Source organism: Limanda limanda, chromosome 4 (genome assembly GCF_963576545.1).
Source record: "Limanda limanda chromosome 4, fLimLim1.1, whole genome shotgun sequence".
In the NCBI taxonomy this organism is placed as follows: Eukaryota; Metazoa; Chordata; class Actinopteri; order Pleuronectiformes; family Pleuronectidae; genus Limanda; species Limanda limanda.
In genome coordinates, this window is record NC_083639.1 from 4,984,768 (window position 1) to 5,002,548 (window position 17,781).

Sequence of the window (17,781 nt, forward strand, 5' to 3'; positions counted from 1 at the left end):
CATCATTTACCGTTTACAGAAAGTAGTCTTTTTTAAAGCAACACCTACCTCAGGTTACTGTTATGATAACATATCACAATTAGATGTCCTCAGTTTATGACTGACATTGACATTTTTTGTTATTTAAACTTTACAGAAATTTAACTTGTAAATATCCAAAGTAGGTCACTTCTTAGTAAATCTGTGCTAATTTGTATAATTTCTAGAAATATGAACATTGGAAAGCAGATTTACAATTCTTGTTTCATCTTGTTCACTTAGAAGCCAAAGTTTTTTTGGCTTTTGGCTTTTTGTTGTCCCATTACAAATGTGCAAATACTCTCAACAGTGTGTACAAATTCACATTTGATTAGTTTTTATTAATAAATGTACTTTATCAGGCTGTTAATTATACATGAACATAAATCTCTATAAAAACATTCAGGATACTGACAGGAATTAAAGTATAAAGTCTGGTAAGTGCTACTGAAGTGATCATTTTTGTTTATTACATTTACAAATAAAAACAGTGTAGTAACGTATTTCCAATGTTTTCTTTCTACAAGTCTGAAAGAAAACATTGTCTAGAAACTAAACAAACCAAAATGTCCAAATTCACAACTGACCAGTGTATGAAAAGTGTCTTAGTGTTGGTTTAATTAACAAACCAGCTATTTGGGTTTGTTCTCTGTGTTGATGTTAATAAATGGATTTTATAACTTTGAATAATATACATTGGATCATTGTTGTAAATATACTAGTTTCACCCCCAAACACACACAGCCATTTACTTTAGTGCATAGTTGAAAATAAGAGTTGGTCTCTATCTGATCAATGTTTTTATCTGTCATGCTAAACTGTGTTTATAAAAAAACACTGAGCCTGAATTGTAGGTCATCATGATCCCTGACTCTGACATTGTTGTGTCAACACACAGCTGGTTTTCACTGTAACAAGGGGGAACAAATCTCATTCAGATTTGTTTATAGTAAAACACAAGGGATGAGACATGTTAAATTTCTAACAGCCCAGCGAATCGAATCGGAAACTTACTGCTAGGCTGTTTAACAACCCAAACAGGAACAAATTAACAGAATGTACCAGAATGTATAGAAAGAAACTCGTTTCAGAGATGAGTGAGAAACAGTTAAACGGTACTTGAGCGCTGGATTAGATGAAGAAAATATGCTTGTGAGTGTGTTGGACGAGGCCCTTTTTATTTATTTTTTCATTTCTTTTGGCTTGATGAGGGTGACAAACTTTTATTTGCTTGGGGGAAAAAGGAGACTGAATTGTAAAACTTGACTTTTCTAATGACACTTAAAACAATAGGAATATATCACAATAATGCTCTTTGTATTTTCAGGTGCCATTGATAATTGCCATCACTGTTGATTTTGATGTTTTTAAATGTTTTAAATAAGTTTATTTTTTGCTTCCACCAACTCTTTTTCACTATATGCCATTTTCCCATTTGAATCATTGTTTTTGTTGCCTGCTAATATATTGTGTGCTCCGTTTGTAATTAAAGCTGCTTTATAAATACATTGTACAGCTATTATTATTATTATATTATTAATATTATTATGGAGCTCCAGTAACTGGGAAGAGATGAAAGATGAATCCATTAGGAGGCGCTGTCCACCAACTCTTCAGTCGGTGTAATTATGTGCCAAGATGTTTCATAAAGATCTTCATCATATTTAACAGCTCGTCCCTCATCTTGACTAACACAGAGCTGCTTCTCCAGCTCCTCACTCCTCCTCACGTCAGCCCGACACTGTGGATCCCGGTCCTGACTCCGGACCCATCCGGGGGGGGGGGGGGGGTACGGGACGGAGCTGGCACCGCGGCCACTGCAGCATCACTGCCTCCCGCCCTCTAATTGGTGGCACGGCCGCTCACCTGCTTTAATTGGACCGTGGCGACGAGGCGTCCCAGTGACGTGGACGAGCCTCGGCCACTGCTCCCAGTTCGTCCCTGGGATTCATCTGATGACCAGCTCGGAGTGACCAGCTACACGGGAGCTGCTGCAGTCACTAGTGCGTGTGTACGTGCGTGTGTGTGTGTGTGTGTGTGGATGCAGAGCAGACATGGACCAGCTCTAACAATCTGACTGTGTGTTGTGTAAAACCACACGATGTGGATGCGTCTGTGAGCCTCTGCTGGGAAACGGGACAGCAGCGGGGACATTGACTTTTCGGCTGTGTTCCTGCTGGAGGCTGAAGCTGCTCCATTGGTATTCTTCTCGGCACCGCCCGGCCCAGCTGAGAGCGTTTGCACTGAAGCCTCGTTCTGTCTCGGTTTGTGTGCTCGAGTGGTCGCTGCGCCCCTGCGACTCGAGCCATGGGCTGCACGGTGAGCGCCGAGGACAAGGCGGCCGCGGAGAGGTCAAAGATGATCGACAAGAACCTGCGAGAGGACGGAGAGAAGGCAGCCAGAGAAGTGAAGCTGCTCCTGTTAGGTGGGTCACAGCCGGACACTGCAAATACATCCGTTCATGGATAAAACCATGCACCTGATTCTACATGTAACTTGATCTGATTAGGAGCCAAGCAGCTCAATGGGATGAGGTCATAGGTCAAAGTATGAAAAAACTCAATAATATAACATTTTCTGTGGGGAATAAACTAAGCATCAGAATCAGGGTTATCAAACCACATCACTAATCCTCAATAGGCAAGACAAGTTGATTTATAGCACCATGCGGACACAAGGAAATTCAAAGTTCTTAGAAATGCATGAAGGATAATAAGAAGACATTAAAATTGCATTCAAAAGATATTAAGCACAGAAAGGAATCACATTAGCTGAGGTGGACAGACACTTTCTGTGAAGGCATTTCAACCTCATGTTTCCCAGAGTATCAGCCTGTAACCATGTCATTAATTAGCCAACACACGGGGTATATAAACTTGGAGATAAGTCAGATACCATCATGTCAACATGTTGCCTCAGCTTCTCCGAGCTCGGCGTGCTGGCCTCCTGCCCAGGAAACTCAAATTCACTGCATCAAACCTGTGGAGACGGACCAACCATTAACAGGCTCACACTTAAACACACAGAGTCTCATCTCACTGCAGCAACAAGCACTGTTTGACATCGTTGTTAAAAAAACAATTTTCATGAAATTGAGTAAAATTGTGTCTTTCAATCTTTGACACGCAAACATACAACTTCCCACTCAGAACCAATTTCACACTTCCCTCCTCATCCAATTCTGCTGCCTGTGTTTGCCATCATCATGTTCTTGATTTGTCTTCCTTACATGCTCGACTGACTGGAAATACAATATGAAAGCAAGGTGTGTGTGTACTCTCGTACAGCTATCTTTGTGAGGACCACTATACGGAGTGAGGACATTTTGGCAAAGTGAGGACCTTTTGGCCGATCCTCACTTTGGGACCCCCTTTAATGGACTATTTGTGGGTTAAGACTTTGTTTTAGGGTTAGGGTTAGAATCAGGTTTAGGTTAAGGGTTTGGGTAAGGCATTTAGTTGGGGGTAAGGGGCTAGGGAATGCATTATGCCAATGAGTGTCCTCACTAAGATAGCTGTACAAATGTGTGTGTGCTTGCCTGCATGTGTGCCTGCATGTGTGTGTGTGCGTGTGTGGTTGGATCTGTGTCAACTTGCTGTGACAAGCTGTTAACAGAGGACACAATCGGCTAAGTGTCGGAGCGCTGCAGGTTGGCATAGGTTGAGTTTTGGCAACATGGATTCAGAAAGATTCACTTGTTAATTATCAGGCTTGGAGGGAATCTGGTGAATCTCACAGTGTCCTTAAATGTAGCCTTCAATCAAACAGTGCTTTAAAAATAAATGATTCAGAACAGCTGATGGGGAAAACAAGCAGTGATGAAAATCTCCTGGTGTCACTGTTGCATCTCATTTAATACAGACATGTCTTTATTTACATGGCAGCAACAATCATGCGTTGGTCAAAACCTGTAACATCTTAATGACTGATCTGACCTCACACACCTTTAGATGAGCTGTGTGTCTTTGTGTGTGATGTCAACACAGTGGAGCTGTAGCCACTGAGAGAAAAAGCAATACATCATTTATAGAATACAGGAAAACAAAAAGTGGAGGTGAAGGTCCAGGTATTTCTGTTGAAGCTACTTTGTGCACCCATGTTTTTCCCACTATGTCAAACCCAAATGTCTCCTTGTATCACATTGTTTGTTGTCCAGCAGAATGAATGGGACTTCTTCTTTACAGAAATAGATGCAACAACCGTGTTAAATAACTAATTAACGTTGGGCGGCTGTGGCTCACAAACCAGATGGTCGGCAGTTTGATGACAGCCCCAAATTGCCCCTGTGGTTGATGTGTGATAGAGAAAGTGCTGTGTGAATGTGTATGTGAAAAGTGGCTACATAAATACAGACCAACTTTGATATAATAAATTAGTCTGTGGATTATTGAAATTACCATTTTAATAATCACAATAAATCCACACATATTCTGTTTGCTGTAGACTACTGGAATCAGGAGGAATATTATATGATAAATAAAAATATGATATAATCTACTATCAAAATAGTTGCAGATTATTTTTAATTCCATTGATAAATTATTGTAGATATGATTACAACTGTCTTTGTTTATGACAAGAACCAAAACAACAAAAAATCAATAATGATAAAAGAGTCAGTGTGATTTGTTTCTGAGTGCTAACAACACACATGGTCTGATGCCTCTCTAGGCAACATAAATATTTGACACGGTGTGCAGAGGAATTATACGACACAGAATTTGACAAAGCATGGGTGGCTGTGGAATCTCTCTTGGCCGGGTGCCTTTACTTCGTGTAAGGTTGTGGTGACTCCAACCACACCAAGCTGGGATCAAGCCTCTCCATCGCAGCGGTTTTGGACTCCAGTATATTGAGTTTCATTTAGTATTTTCTTAAGATTATCTGATAAACTCACAGTTTACTAACATCACATAATCACTCTGGTGTTTACTCTACATCATGATATCGTATCCGTCCTCAGGGACAGAGAATAACACAAGGGTTATTGCTGCTTGTTGACATTTGGATTTAAGGTTGAGCCGAGGACATTATGGCCGTGTTCGTGTATGAGAAGATACCAACATGTTGATGTCGCCATTGGAGCATGAGTGCTGAATGGGGACAAACAGTCAGAGTTGATGAAAATTTTGTTGAGTTGTGTCATTAACAGGTTACACACATGAAACCATATTTGAACATGAGAAAATAAAACTTGACAGGTCTGTTAAAAACTCATGACCTCTCTGACTGTTGTGAGAAAACCTGATTTCACTACGTTGCACCATACTCCAGAGCTCTCTGTGTTACCGATCCTCCAGATAGCTCGTCTTCATCTGTGTCAGAACCGGGAACATAAACCCATGTTGCATAAGTCTCTGATGTAACATCACAGAAAGTGATGATCATCAGTGCTCGACATATTTACCTATTGATTAGTCTTTTGGAATATCAGTATTCCCCAGATGTTTATGTTTAATATTGATTATTTGAAGTTGTAAACTGCCAACTCATGGGTCCGGGCATGAGCATCTGCAGAGGTGGAGCCCAAGAAGGCCTGACTGCTGCTGGTAAAGCTTTCTCATTTTAAACTGTTGACAGAGATTTTATTGCATAAATCAAGCTGACATAGTAGAAGTAGAAAGGACTAAAAGTATTGGATTGTTAAATAAGCTGGGATCAGTAACTGTAGGTGAATCCATCCCTAAACAAAATAAATGCTGACCTTTATCCATTTGGGTTTTCGGAGGAGGAAAGTCTAGCTTGTGCATTTTCATACTACTGAGTGTATAGCATTGGAAACAATATTCTGCAGAACAATCACTGACTTAAGTGCAGAAAGAAATTTCATCTCTAACAAAATTGCACGATGATCTTTTTCCCCCGAGTAGTGAATGTGGAGATGTTGCAGTTGAGTCCTTGATTACTATCAGTCACTGTACAGAATACATATGTGATCATAAATATCATTGCTTACAAATGTGTTTCTTAAATTAAGGTGTAAAATATATCCAAGTTCAGTTTCAATGTTACAATAATATAATTTGAGCAGGTGTAGAGCCAAACTGTGGTTATATTTAGCTACTGTAGTTATTATCTTCACTGACGTCTAGTTACCATGATGTCATTAAAGTTAATCAAAGGGGAATTTTACATTTAAAAGTATCTTAACAAACAGGAAGGATACTGGCCTATCTTAGAACCAGTTTCACAGAGAATATACTTCCCCCCCTCCCTAAAGCCTCGTAAAATCTGCCTGAACTGCAGCTCATCTCTAATTCCCCACCCCGAGCAGACGATGATAATAATAGTGCTTCACAGACATGACTCCCTTCTTGTGACAGGGAGGAGGACTGAGAGTGAGACCGTCCATCCAGAGACGACAACCTCACAGCTAGCCACAGTGTGAGAGAATCCACTTATTTATTGTGAGTCACGTCTCTGGTGAATACCACTAAGATGCATTTGCACTTATTTGCTGAACTAGCACGAAATAGATCCTCGCTGCAGCCACAGCTAAGGTGCCAGATCTACATTTTGTAGCTTTACACATGGTGACAGCAAAAGCGTTTTTCCTTGTGAGGAAAATTAATAAATTATTGAACATTCATTCTTTTGGGTAGCAGCATAGGGTAGTGAATATCAGAGGTGATTTATGTTTTTTACTTATTGAGGCTGTTTTGCTCAACACCTTTGGCTCAGGGTGTCAGTAGACTAATGACCATGGTGTAGGATCCATCTTGGGTTCTGAATATTTCCTGAGGCATGATGGTGGTTGATGAGATCCTGTAAGAGTTATAACTTTGGTATTTGTGGAAGTGAGAGTGTGGCTCTTATTCTTGCTCATGTGTTTACAGGACATGTGAAAATCCATCAGCCTCCCAATGGCATTTGGGAGGATAATGAAAAGAACATTTTTCCAATTTACAGTTTTATTGTTCCATTTGGAAAATAAATGAAAAACTGTTGCATATAGAGCCATTCAGGTGGGTTTATATTTGACATTAGACATTACATTTGTTTGTCCCTGCTAAACTTGGGTCTTTGGAGCCTGTAACTCCCAGCATGCATTAGGTAAAAGCCAGGAAATTTCTCTGGGTAGTCTCCAGATCAATGGCTGTGGTTCAAGTCCACATCATGCACCATACCTAAGAAGGCTTTCTGAAGGTTATGTGCACCGGTCTCAACCAATATTCATACTTCCATTTGTTATATTCCAATAATGAAAAATAATCGTGTAACTTCGTATCCTAGTAAAAAAAATACTATGTAATCCATTGGCGTAGATTATTTGTTGTATAATACTGTAGCGTTTCACCTTGTTATCCTCAAGTGTTAAGAAAGATGTTGATAATGAAAATCTCTTTTCACTGTGATACACTTTGAAATGTTGCCCGTGGTGCAGTTTCTTCAGAGGTTTGCTGTTTTCTACCTATTAATTGCACAGAGCTGGATTTGTGTTTATAAAAGAGCCAGAATCAGGATCTGGCCCTCAGGTCTTTTTACGTGACTTTGAAGTCATTTCAAAATTGTTCCAGGTTTTCGGTTGCTGCAGTGGTAGGGAATGTATTTGCTGACTTTGTGATAGCTGCATTCCTTGAAGTTATAGTAGATATTTTTAGTTTTAGTTTAATTGAATTACTGGTTTATCACAAAGCATATGCAAAACACCAGTCGGCTCCAAAGTCCAGTCTCAGTGCTCGTACATGTTTGGTGCAGATGACAAACCTGATCCTTCCCTCGCTTTCATTTTCCTATCATATTTCCAATATTAGACCCATTCATTATTTAGGGCTCTTTTTTTTCTCTTCCTCCTCCTTTCTTTTCACATCTCAACCTCTCGTACAGTAGGTGAAGAAAACAAAATGGCCTCAGCAAGCAAGTCCCACACTCATCACCCTGTTACCTGTGTCATCATCAAACTATTCACATTAGTCACACTTAATCTGATGAAAGGCTGAGAGTGACAGTGAGGCAAAGGATGAGAAAAATAGTTAATTGAGAGAATAAAAGCAAAAAATGAACAAGACCGAATCAAATTTAATTATTTAAGATTCTCTTTTATAATTTAGACTCATAAAGATATTTTGACAGCACTGCTGAATATATCCACAATATCAAACATCTAAGCTTGATCCAGGCTGTTCTGACACAGACATGTAAATCTGCTCACACTTCCCTATTCCAGGTATGTTGGTCTGGAGGAAGACGAGTGACTGGGCTAATATATTACCATCATCGATCAGGCACACGCTCCTATTATGCTCCATGATATCATTAAGGTAGAAACCTAATATGTCCAGTTCCCATTTTCTGCAGCAGCAGACTTAAATGAAAAGTGGTGGATCTTAGTCAAGTCACATTCATTTATACAGCACAACAGAATTTGGCCCAAAGTGCTTTACGATCCCAGCAAATGAAGGAAAAATATACGATTATAGATCAAAAGCACAACTGGTGAGATGATAGAACCTAAACAAATCAAATGTTGAATACAGAACAGATTAAAATGCGGTATAAAACATCAAAACTAGATGAAATAGAATACAATTAAATGAAAATACAATCACATTGTCTTGGTCTTTGCAGAGAGCAACCCAAATCAAAGATTTACTCATAGTGAAAAAAATCCCTGTTGAAATATGCTGCTTAAGTTTTCACTCTCTTGTTAAAATAAAAACGTTTTAATAATGTATCTTTATGTAAATCCTATCGTAGAGGAATATACAGAAATTAAACATATACAAATACCTACGACATACTTTTAACTTGAAGCTGGCAGGAAAAACTCTGTAGAAACTCTTTCAGGAGCAGCTGACGTCTTTAAGAGTCAGTGGTATAGCTTCTACATTAGTTTCCAGGATGGCAACACAATGATGAGACAGTTGAAGATGTGACATGTGCTGTAGCAGCACTTACATTTCCAGGAGCACCACTGTACTTGTGAGTTGGTTTCATAAGCAGAAACACTGGTAGCACCAGCATCTCAGAGCCACTGTGCTGGTGATATTTCTCGTTTAAGACACAATATATTAACATGACTACATTTATTCTTGTCTTGTTTTAAGAATTATACGTTTTTGCATTTGCTTTAGAGAGAACTCAGACAGGGAAAGTGTCATTACGGGTATATTGAGGACACTGAGTCTTCGGTGATTGAAGTTGAAATAGTTTGGCTTAGCAGACAAAGATGAGCCATTCTAGTCCACTCTGCCTGGTTGCCATGGATACGAGATGTACTTAATACATTTATAAATCCCTTTTTCAATCTGCAGAAACCAAAATACTTCATCTTATTGTGATTTACATCACATATAAATGTGAAATAATATGATACCTACTGCTGAAAATATAAAAAAAAGTCAAGAGGAAACATATTTTAATGTTTTGGCTTCTGTCAAAACAAATTCAAATAAAGGTTTTTGAAGCTGGACTTGAGAGAAATAAAATGACCAAATTACAAAGTACCAAGTAGAAAATGATTAATCCCACAGCTCCTACCTATGATTGTGTTTCTCTCTTTTGAAGATTATGAAGATAAAAATTAGGAGTGAAGGAGTCGGCCAGGCCTGTGTGATTTGCAAATGTCAAATATAACTATATTGGAACATCCTTACTTCTCTCTCTCTCTCTCTCTCTCTCTCTCTCTCTCTCTCTCTCTCTCTCTCTCTCTCTCTTGATAGATATAAAAATAAAACCGTCATTGCAGTCCGTTTCTCTGATTATTGAATAGTTCACACGGGCCCCGATGTGGTTGGACTCAGTATGAATAAATTAATTTGGCTCTCACTCAAAACTGCCCACTGCAGAACATGTCAGTGTCACTCAACCCGAGAGGGAAGTGTAAGTATCGAAAAATGTGTTATTCATTTCCTATATTGTTTATTTTCTTATTGTCTTTGACGCTAGTGAAGTCAGACTTAACACTTATCCTTCACTATAGTCCTCAGATGAGATTTAATACACACTGCATCAGGGACAAGTTAAAGGTGATGTCAAAGTAATACAGCACCAGTAAAGCCCCCATGCTGCCTGCATAAATCAAGTTAATATTTGCATACTGATGGCCTCAATTTCTCACTGTATGGAATGTGTCTCATCATTTTTCACAGCATGAGAGAGATGTGAAAATTAAGTGGTGACAAGATGTGCTGAGTGAATAAATTAAATACACTGGATGTCTTGTAAAATTTATACGGTAGATTTGAATAGAAGAATATCAATCAGCGTGATGGTGTCAGGTTTCTTTTTATATCCCCTGTTTAAGATAAACAAGAAGTTACCATCAGCAGCAGGTTAGTTTAGCACAATAACTGGAATAGAGAATCTCTTTACCTCGGCTTTTACGCTCTGCTAATACATCGGGTTGCTGGTGGAAACAAAAACAGGTCAGGGAGTTGTATCGATCTTCTCATCTAACTCGTGGCAATAAAGAAAGCAAGCCGAAAGCAGCAGACTGAAGAAACCATTAGTCAATGAATCCTTTAGTCAATCATTAATTTATGACTATTTTAGGGATTAGATCATGACGAACAGGAAAATGTCATACAGGAATATAAAGTGGTTACATATCCTTTAATGTGTGCATATCCTCCATTTTTCTGCTGTATTATAATCTCTACATCATCAAACTAGAAAGGCCTTGATATTAAGCGTGGAACGTAAACATGTTTGTTATTTTTTACTTATGCTTAAAATGCCACGTGGTTATCTTAAAAATATATTATTTAAGGCATATTTTTTGTTACGGTCTAGGTTAAATTAAATTGTGTGTGGGCAGAAAGCTTTTATGGCTAATAAGGATAAACCATGAAATAGAAGCTACAGGATTATTTGAATAGGATACAAAATGTGTATAGGCTACAAGGAATTGGTATGGAGATAATCATTGTGGTTGATAGTGACACATTATCTATTGCTTCCTGAGACTTGCAGTGTTTGGTTGTCTCCATTATTCCTTGTTTTCATTGGACATATTCATGCAATGAATCATGCCTGTCGACTTCGAAAGTGGAAAAATAAATCACAGTGTAAGTAGATCATTAGTAGAACAGTGTTTGTAAATGTGACACGTGCAATAAAAAAAGAAGAAAATTCCCACTATATTTCCAATAAAACTGACAAAACCCAACAAGGGGATATGATCTGCACAGTTTATGACTGTGTAGCCATTGGTGTTTTGAATTAAGCCCCAGATTAAACTGATTTAAATAGGGTTTCATAGGGGGTCATCTATTCTCAGCTACTGTACACAACAAAATAGGACTCGAAACCTACAACTACTACAAATGTGTATTTGAGATAATGATGATTCAAAAAAGGTTGCTTTTGGATGTTTTTGACGTATCTTGACAATTCAAGAGAATATTATGAATCTTGGTGCAGACCGTGTATATTTCAAATTTAAGATGCCTCCTGGTTTTTAACATGTTCATTAAAAGATAATTTATCTGACTAATCAAAACTAAAAAATATGAGGCAATCTGAACACAACCAGTTATACAGATCTCGTACTTGTAAATAGTAGGTACATTTTTATGCTTAACCTTGTTCTGCTTTGTTGTCCATGTTTTTTATTTGTATATCTCTGTACGTTGAGAGCAACGGAAAAAATTCCTTGTGTGTATACGCATAAATGGCCGATAAAGCTGATTCTGATTCTATGTGCTGCTAAATTGAGTAACCGTCCTCCCTCAACCTGACAATCTGGTGCGTCTGCAGAATGCTGATGGTTTTATGGGGGGGGGGGGGTTAAAACACCGCAGCAACTGCACAGCTCTCCTGATGCCTCATCGGATTGCTGGTGTGTGAGTGTGTGTTAGTGCACAGAGAGTATAAGATGACACTCAGAAACACAAGGAGGTGGGAGAGTAAGTAGAGTCACTGCCAGGCAAATACCAGCTGAGATGCTCTGATATGTGAGAAATCATTTTTCCCGGCACCCTGGATTGATTAGAGGAGATCAGACGAGCAGGGGAGGTCTCGTGTCTCATCCTCTTCACCGCCGTGTTTCATGCCGACACACTGTAGTCAGTGTCCTTAATTTATGACGTGTGTTTCTTCTTTAGTTTTTCAATTCTAATAACCCCCCCCCCCCCCCCCCCCACACACACACACACACACATGTTGCACCAGCATGTTTGCATCTTCTGTTTCCACACAGTGAATAACCAGTTACAGTTTTCACCATGTGGAGCTGCCAGATTTCATTAAGAGATGAATTAGCTCTTATTAGGACAAATTTGATCAGCGAAGACAACAAGACCTTATGAATTTACGTTGTATTAGTCAGATGAGGCTACATGTCACAGTGTTTAAGTAGTCATCATCACATGATTACATCACAGAGTAGGTTTGTGAGCCGAAGGTAGACACGTCACACAAGACGGATTTGGCCTTAAATAGGAGACGATCTCAGACAATCATACTGATATCAGAAAAATCTGAATTGATATTCAACCATATGGACAGGTCCTTCCACCAAATTTCTTGGTTATCCATCCAGTAGTTTTTGTGTAATCCTGCTAACACACTAACAAATGCACATGAAAACATAACCTCCTCGGCAGATGCTTTTATTATTCAATATCTTATTATTAAACCACTGGACAGCAGCTCAGCTCATCTTCTTGCTAAAATCCCAACAGCAGCATCGATTCCCTTTTTCCTCCAAAATGTTGAACAAGGTGCACATCAGTTTTTCATCTTCTCTAAGGAGCTTCCCCATGTCAAGTGTTGTTATCGGTGATCGATACGCATTCACTTGATTGGTGTAATTAATATGGACTCTTGCAGGGTTAAGGGGCGTATTGATTGTGTTGTAGATGAGCCAGATGATTGGTGTGTGTTCTGCTTGAAATCAACCACACACTGCAGAGAGGGCAATCAGCTCTTCTGACACTTTTCCTGTTTTTAGTAATTTTCTGGCATCAAGTTGGGGAAAAATCTTATTTCAGAACATTAATCCTATTGAATAGTGAACATTAAAACATTCTGTGGACATGTCAGAGTAGTGCAGCACTAGTGTAGCACACATGCTGTGTGAACTGTGGCTTCTCTAAGGGAATCAGGCTTAATAACATGCTGATGGACTTAACATGTCATGTGTCTCTTTATATTCACAGCGTGAGAACGATATGAAAATTATGCTGTACAGCGAGGTTAAACGATTCGCTGAGTGAATAAATGAACCACACTGGATAAAGACCAACTGTTGTTCTACAACCTTGTTCTTATAAGCTCTTCATCGAGGTTGTATAAGGAGGAGCCCTGAATTATTACCATACTTTCAGCATTGTATCCTCCCATGGTTGTAAAAGTCTCTATCTTTACGAGTGGAACAAACGTAAATAAGTATGAAGGAAACACGTAACAATGACAATGATAAAACATATATAACAAAAAATATCATTCACATGAAAAAGTGATTTAGGCTTCATCTATGATGCATTGTGGGAGGTAAATAAGTTCAACTTTCTCTGAATATATATCTCCTTCTCTCCATGTGACTCTGGAACTCCCACACGTGCTATAGAATTTTATCTTTTCTAACCAGGTCATACTTTCTAAAGCTTAAAATATAATAATATCTTACTAACTCTGAGTAATCAGTGCAGCAGAGATTAAAAAAAATGTGCGAGACCGTTTTTTTCTGCAGCGCTGATATCACTGACATTTTAAAGAATAAATATGCAATGATAGTTTTTAATATATTACCATATATAAGAACCAGGGCACTATTACCTTTATAACCTCATAAATCAGTGTGAAAAACCTTCCACAAAGGTCTTATGTTGGCCGAGAGACAGCTTTACTGGAAATGAAAAAGTACTTCAGACCTCATATCCCTGGGATGTCTTACATTGTACGAGCCGCAGCTCTTGACATCATGAAGTCACTTTCTTAAATTGTCACGGGTGGATGTGTCGTTAGATTCCAGACACAGACATGGTCTCTCATCACTGCATCGCACAGCTATGAAATACTGCATTTTGAAAGAAATGACTTAGACCAAAAATGGCACATCATGTGTCGTGTCTTGTGAAGAAGAGGAGCAGGAGAAGTTGCCGATGGAGACTGGAAAGGGATATGAACAAGGTCGAGGCCAGTTGGGGGGACAAATACCCCCAGAGGCATTAAGTTAAAACAGGATGATGGATGGTGCTGAGGGCTGCACCGAAGACTAAAAGCATTAACAGTAAAGAAGTGCTTCCCTCTGTTTTGAAACAAGGTGTGTCTCCTCCTGAGTTCAGTGCTCCTCAGGCAGCAGGGATTCATTCTGTTGCATACGTACAGTGGGTGCATGTCATGTCACTGCCCTTCTGTTTATCTGGAGGTCTCAATCTTTTTTGACTGTATCAGAATTTGCTTCCTCTTCTCCTCTACCTGATCCTTTTTTGTCGACATTGTCCCTCTGCTTTGCTCTTCTTGGTACGAGCTGCAGCTACAGATGTGAATCTTGAGATGCAGGCATCAGATAAGCTGTCTCTTTCTTTGTGTATGGCGCATCATTTTCTGCTTGATGTGATTCATTGATTTTTTTATTGTTCAACAGCAATTTTCAAATACAGACTTGTGGAATACAATGTTTTGTACGTCAAACATCCCAGTCTCATAAAAGTGTTGATGTTTCTTGTGAACACATCAAACATTTAACACATTAAAGAATTAAAACACAGTCATTATTGTGTGTACAGTCAGAGTGTAGTAAGCATCGTGAAGCTCCACTCAGCCCTGCAAGGCTGATGACCTACTTTTCCACTGCAGGCGACAACACCTACTGTATCCAGTCATGTAAAATTCCTCACTCTCATTGTGAAACAGGCTGAGGTGGTAGAGGTGGGCGGCAGGATGCCTCACCGGCTGAAACACCTGTGATGCTGATGCTGGTTTGTACTCCAGCGCCCACTAGAATCTGCATGTACAGTTGTACTAATGGAGCTCCTTGTTCTGCGTTCCCTCTGAAAAGTGGTGGAGAGGCTGCGTGAAATAACTCAAAGACGGCTGCTGTGTGCAGGTTAATAAAGGAAGATCAAGAGGTGCCTGATTTCAGACCTGGTGAATAAAGAGGAGGTTGTAAAAGCCTGCTGACGGAGGGCAATGTACTAGAACCAAGTGTGTGGTTAAGAAACAGCTCCACTTATAGATGAGTGTCTTGCTCAGTGCACACACTTAGAAACTCGTAACCTTTATCCACTTCAGTAGAATGAGGTTGTTCAGACGTGCACATCAGAGTCTGAACAACTGCACATACTTTGTCTTCACTCACGCCACCTTCAGGCAAAACAATTGATTAAAGCTCATTATTGTTGGGCCATTTGGGAAGAATCACAAATAGCTGTAAAAACAACATTGATATATACACCTTATATATCTGCCTGATTCATTTGGAGTCATATTTTGGTTCTCCTGATAAATGTTATCAATATGTACTTTTATATTTGAGCTCTGTTTTTGGTCTCCACCAACTACAGAAGGAACTGTTAGTCTCTTCAGCTGCAAAGTGCTCCGGTCTGTTTTCACCAATAACAATGATGAGAACAAACCTTAAGAGTTGTTCTCTGTGGGTTCATCCCTACCATCAACACCAATCATATTAGTCATTGTAATTTGATTTGTTGTCATGTAAAAATATTGATTTGGCAGGAAGGAGCAGAAGATACCAGACAAAGGACTCTGTAAAATGTAGACACGGTATATTTTGGGTGCAGAGTAAAAGTCGATGGGAAGAGCAACACACACACACACACACACACACACACACACACACACACACACACACACACACACACACACACAGAGAGAGAGGGAGAGAGGTCCAGTTTCATTGGTCTGTTACATTTTGGAAGTCGTGTAATTGCGTTAATGTTCAGTGGCGGTTCTAAAACTGCCTGTGCGGAACGAGCTGTTTGCTTGGTGATGTGGTCGCAGCTTTCTTTCTTTAAAAGTGACCTCAGCTGCTGCAAGTACAGAACGGCTGCCGCACTCAGGCCACAGTACTCTGCAGCTGCTGTATCACTGCTGCACAAAGAGCTGTTCACCTGTTTCTGCAAAGTTCAGTGAAGCTAGACCCAGTACGCAGAACCCCGAACCTTTTATAAATAAATATTGCTAGAACAGATCTACATTGATCAGATACTGTACGTCTATGTTCATTGTGGGTCAGGAAGAAAACCCAGTTGCAAATAAATGTACTCATAGAACAACATCACGTCTGCTTGTGTCTGTCGGCCTCTTCAGTGCATTGCGACATGGCTTTAAATAGCATCAGCATCATTGTTGTGTTTTCTGCTCGGTGTCATCAACGCCCAGAGGAGATTAACCTTTAAATGGCTGTAAAAGCTCGTTGGATGTGAGCAGTCGTGACACCGACGGGTGGGGATGGCGAGTCAGGATGAGAGCGAAGGCGGTATCGTCTCCCAGCCAGGCCTGTGAATCATTCTCCCTATGCAGCCGCTAAGACAATAGATGGCCTATGACGCCGGCATATGCTGGGATGTGTTACATGTCTCTACAGGAGAAATGCCATGGCAGTGGGCTGTGTGACACAGAGATGAGAAACACTGTGTTAGGGATTGTGTGCCTCCCGAGGACGCTCTTGTGTTGGGCTGAAATAGCAGAGGGAATTTTTTAAGTCGCTTGTGTTTGAAAATTCATATTTGTGTGTTTGTCATTTCAAAAATCCTCTGCTGAGTTTTTTCTCCTCTTCAGCAGTAAATATGCGCAGAATCGTAACAGAATCGACTTCTTTCCCTTATTTGTCTTCTATTATCAGGCCAACGTTTTATAATTTGATGCAGGCCTATAACCAGACACCTGTAAAGCGTAACCCTATCAGCTTGAATTTATTAGTTCAGTGCAAAGTAGCAAATGTTGAACCTAGATTGTGAATCTCAAACCATGGATCTGCAGAATCTTTACTCCCCCTTCTTAGACACATCTCAGGATCAAAAGCATAAAACTTAAAGTGCTACACTTAGTCTGCTTGAAACGCCATGATAACAGAAGTGTCCAGGGAAGTCATTATAGGTAAGTAAGTGGGGCATGGTGGGGAGGTCTTCACTGAAGTGAGAGTTTAAGAATCCACTCTGCCTGTTACTCAGATCTGCTGTTGCATGTAGTTAACTCGTGTTTTAACTAATTGCCGATGTGCTGACAGTGAAGTGATGCAGAAAGCGAGAACAAAACGAACGGTTGCCTGTCGATGTTCCCTCTGCACTGCAGCACTTGAATTCTGCTCACTCCTACACATATTCTACACACTGAATATTAAGCCTCCATCACAGATTCCATGTCAAACTCTGTATTTATCTGCAAACTGCTATTCAAATTCGTGATCGCGGTAGTCTTCATCCCACTATTTTCTCCTCACCAGTACCCACATCACTGACACATTTTTGGGGGTTTATTTAAATAAATGTTGGTCGGTCTCTCCCCAGTGTCACTGGGGTTAAGTGCTGGTGTGACAGCTTTTCCAAAGGGAATCTGTGCCAGATGAGCTACACCGGTAGTAAAACTTTTCACCTTCTCCCTGTTGTACTGTCTCTTCTCAGGAAGTTCATGATGTGACTAATCTTGGCCTCAAGCTCATAATTAAAGCAAATGAACGAAATCCAGTAGGAAGGCAAGTATCACTGATATAGGGTTTTTTTTGCGTTCCAACAGAGGAACAAGTCTCAGTTTTTGTCCAATGGCTGGACTGGGGAGGATGTAGACGACTACTCTGTCACATACCAGAACTTACCTGAAGATAAGTAATTGCACAGGGTGATAAAAGGGCCTTAA

The 17,781-nt window shown here is 39.8% G+C and overlaps 1 protein-coding gene across 1 annotated transcript in view; it reads left to right on the top strand.

The window, feature by feature from the left end:
* Positions 1–1,910: 1,910 nt before the first annotated feature.
* LOC133000431 (guanine nucleotide-binding protein G(i) subunit alpha-2) overlaps positions 1,911–17,781 on the top strand; it is a 33,143-nt gene continuing 17,272 nt past the window's right edge. Inside the window, exon 1 of the mRNA XM_061070369.1 lies at positions 1,911–2,443. Coding sequence (XP_060926352.1) covers positions 2,326–2,443 — 118 coding nt within the window. The 5' untranslated portion in view covers positions 1,911–2,325. The remainder of the gene's footprint in view (positions 2,444–17,781) is intronic.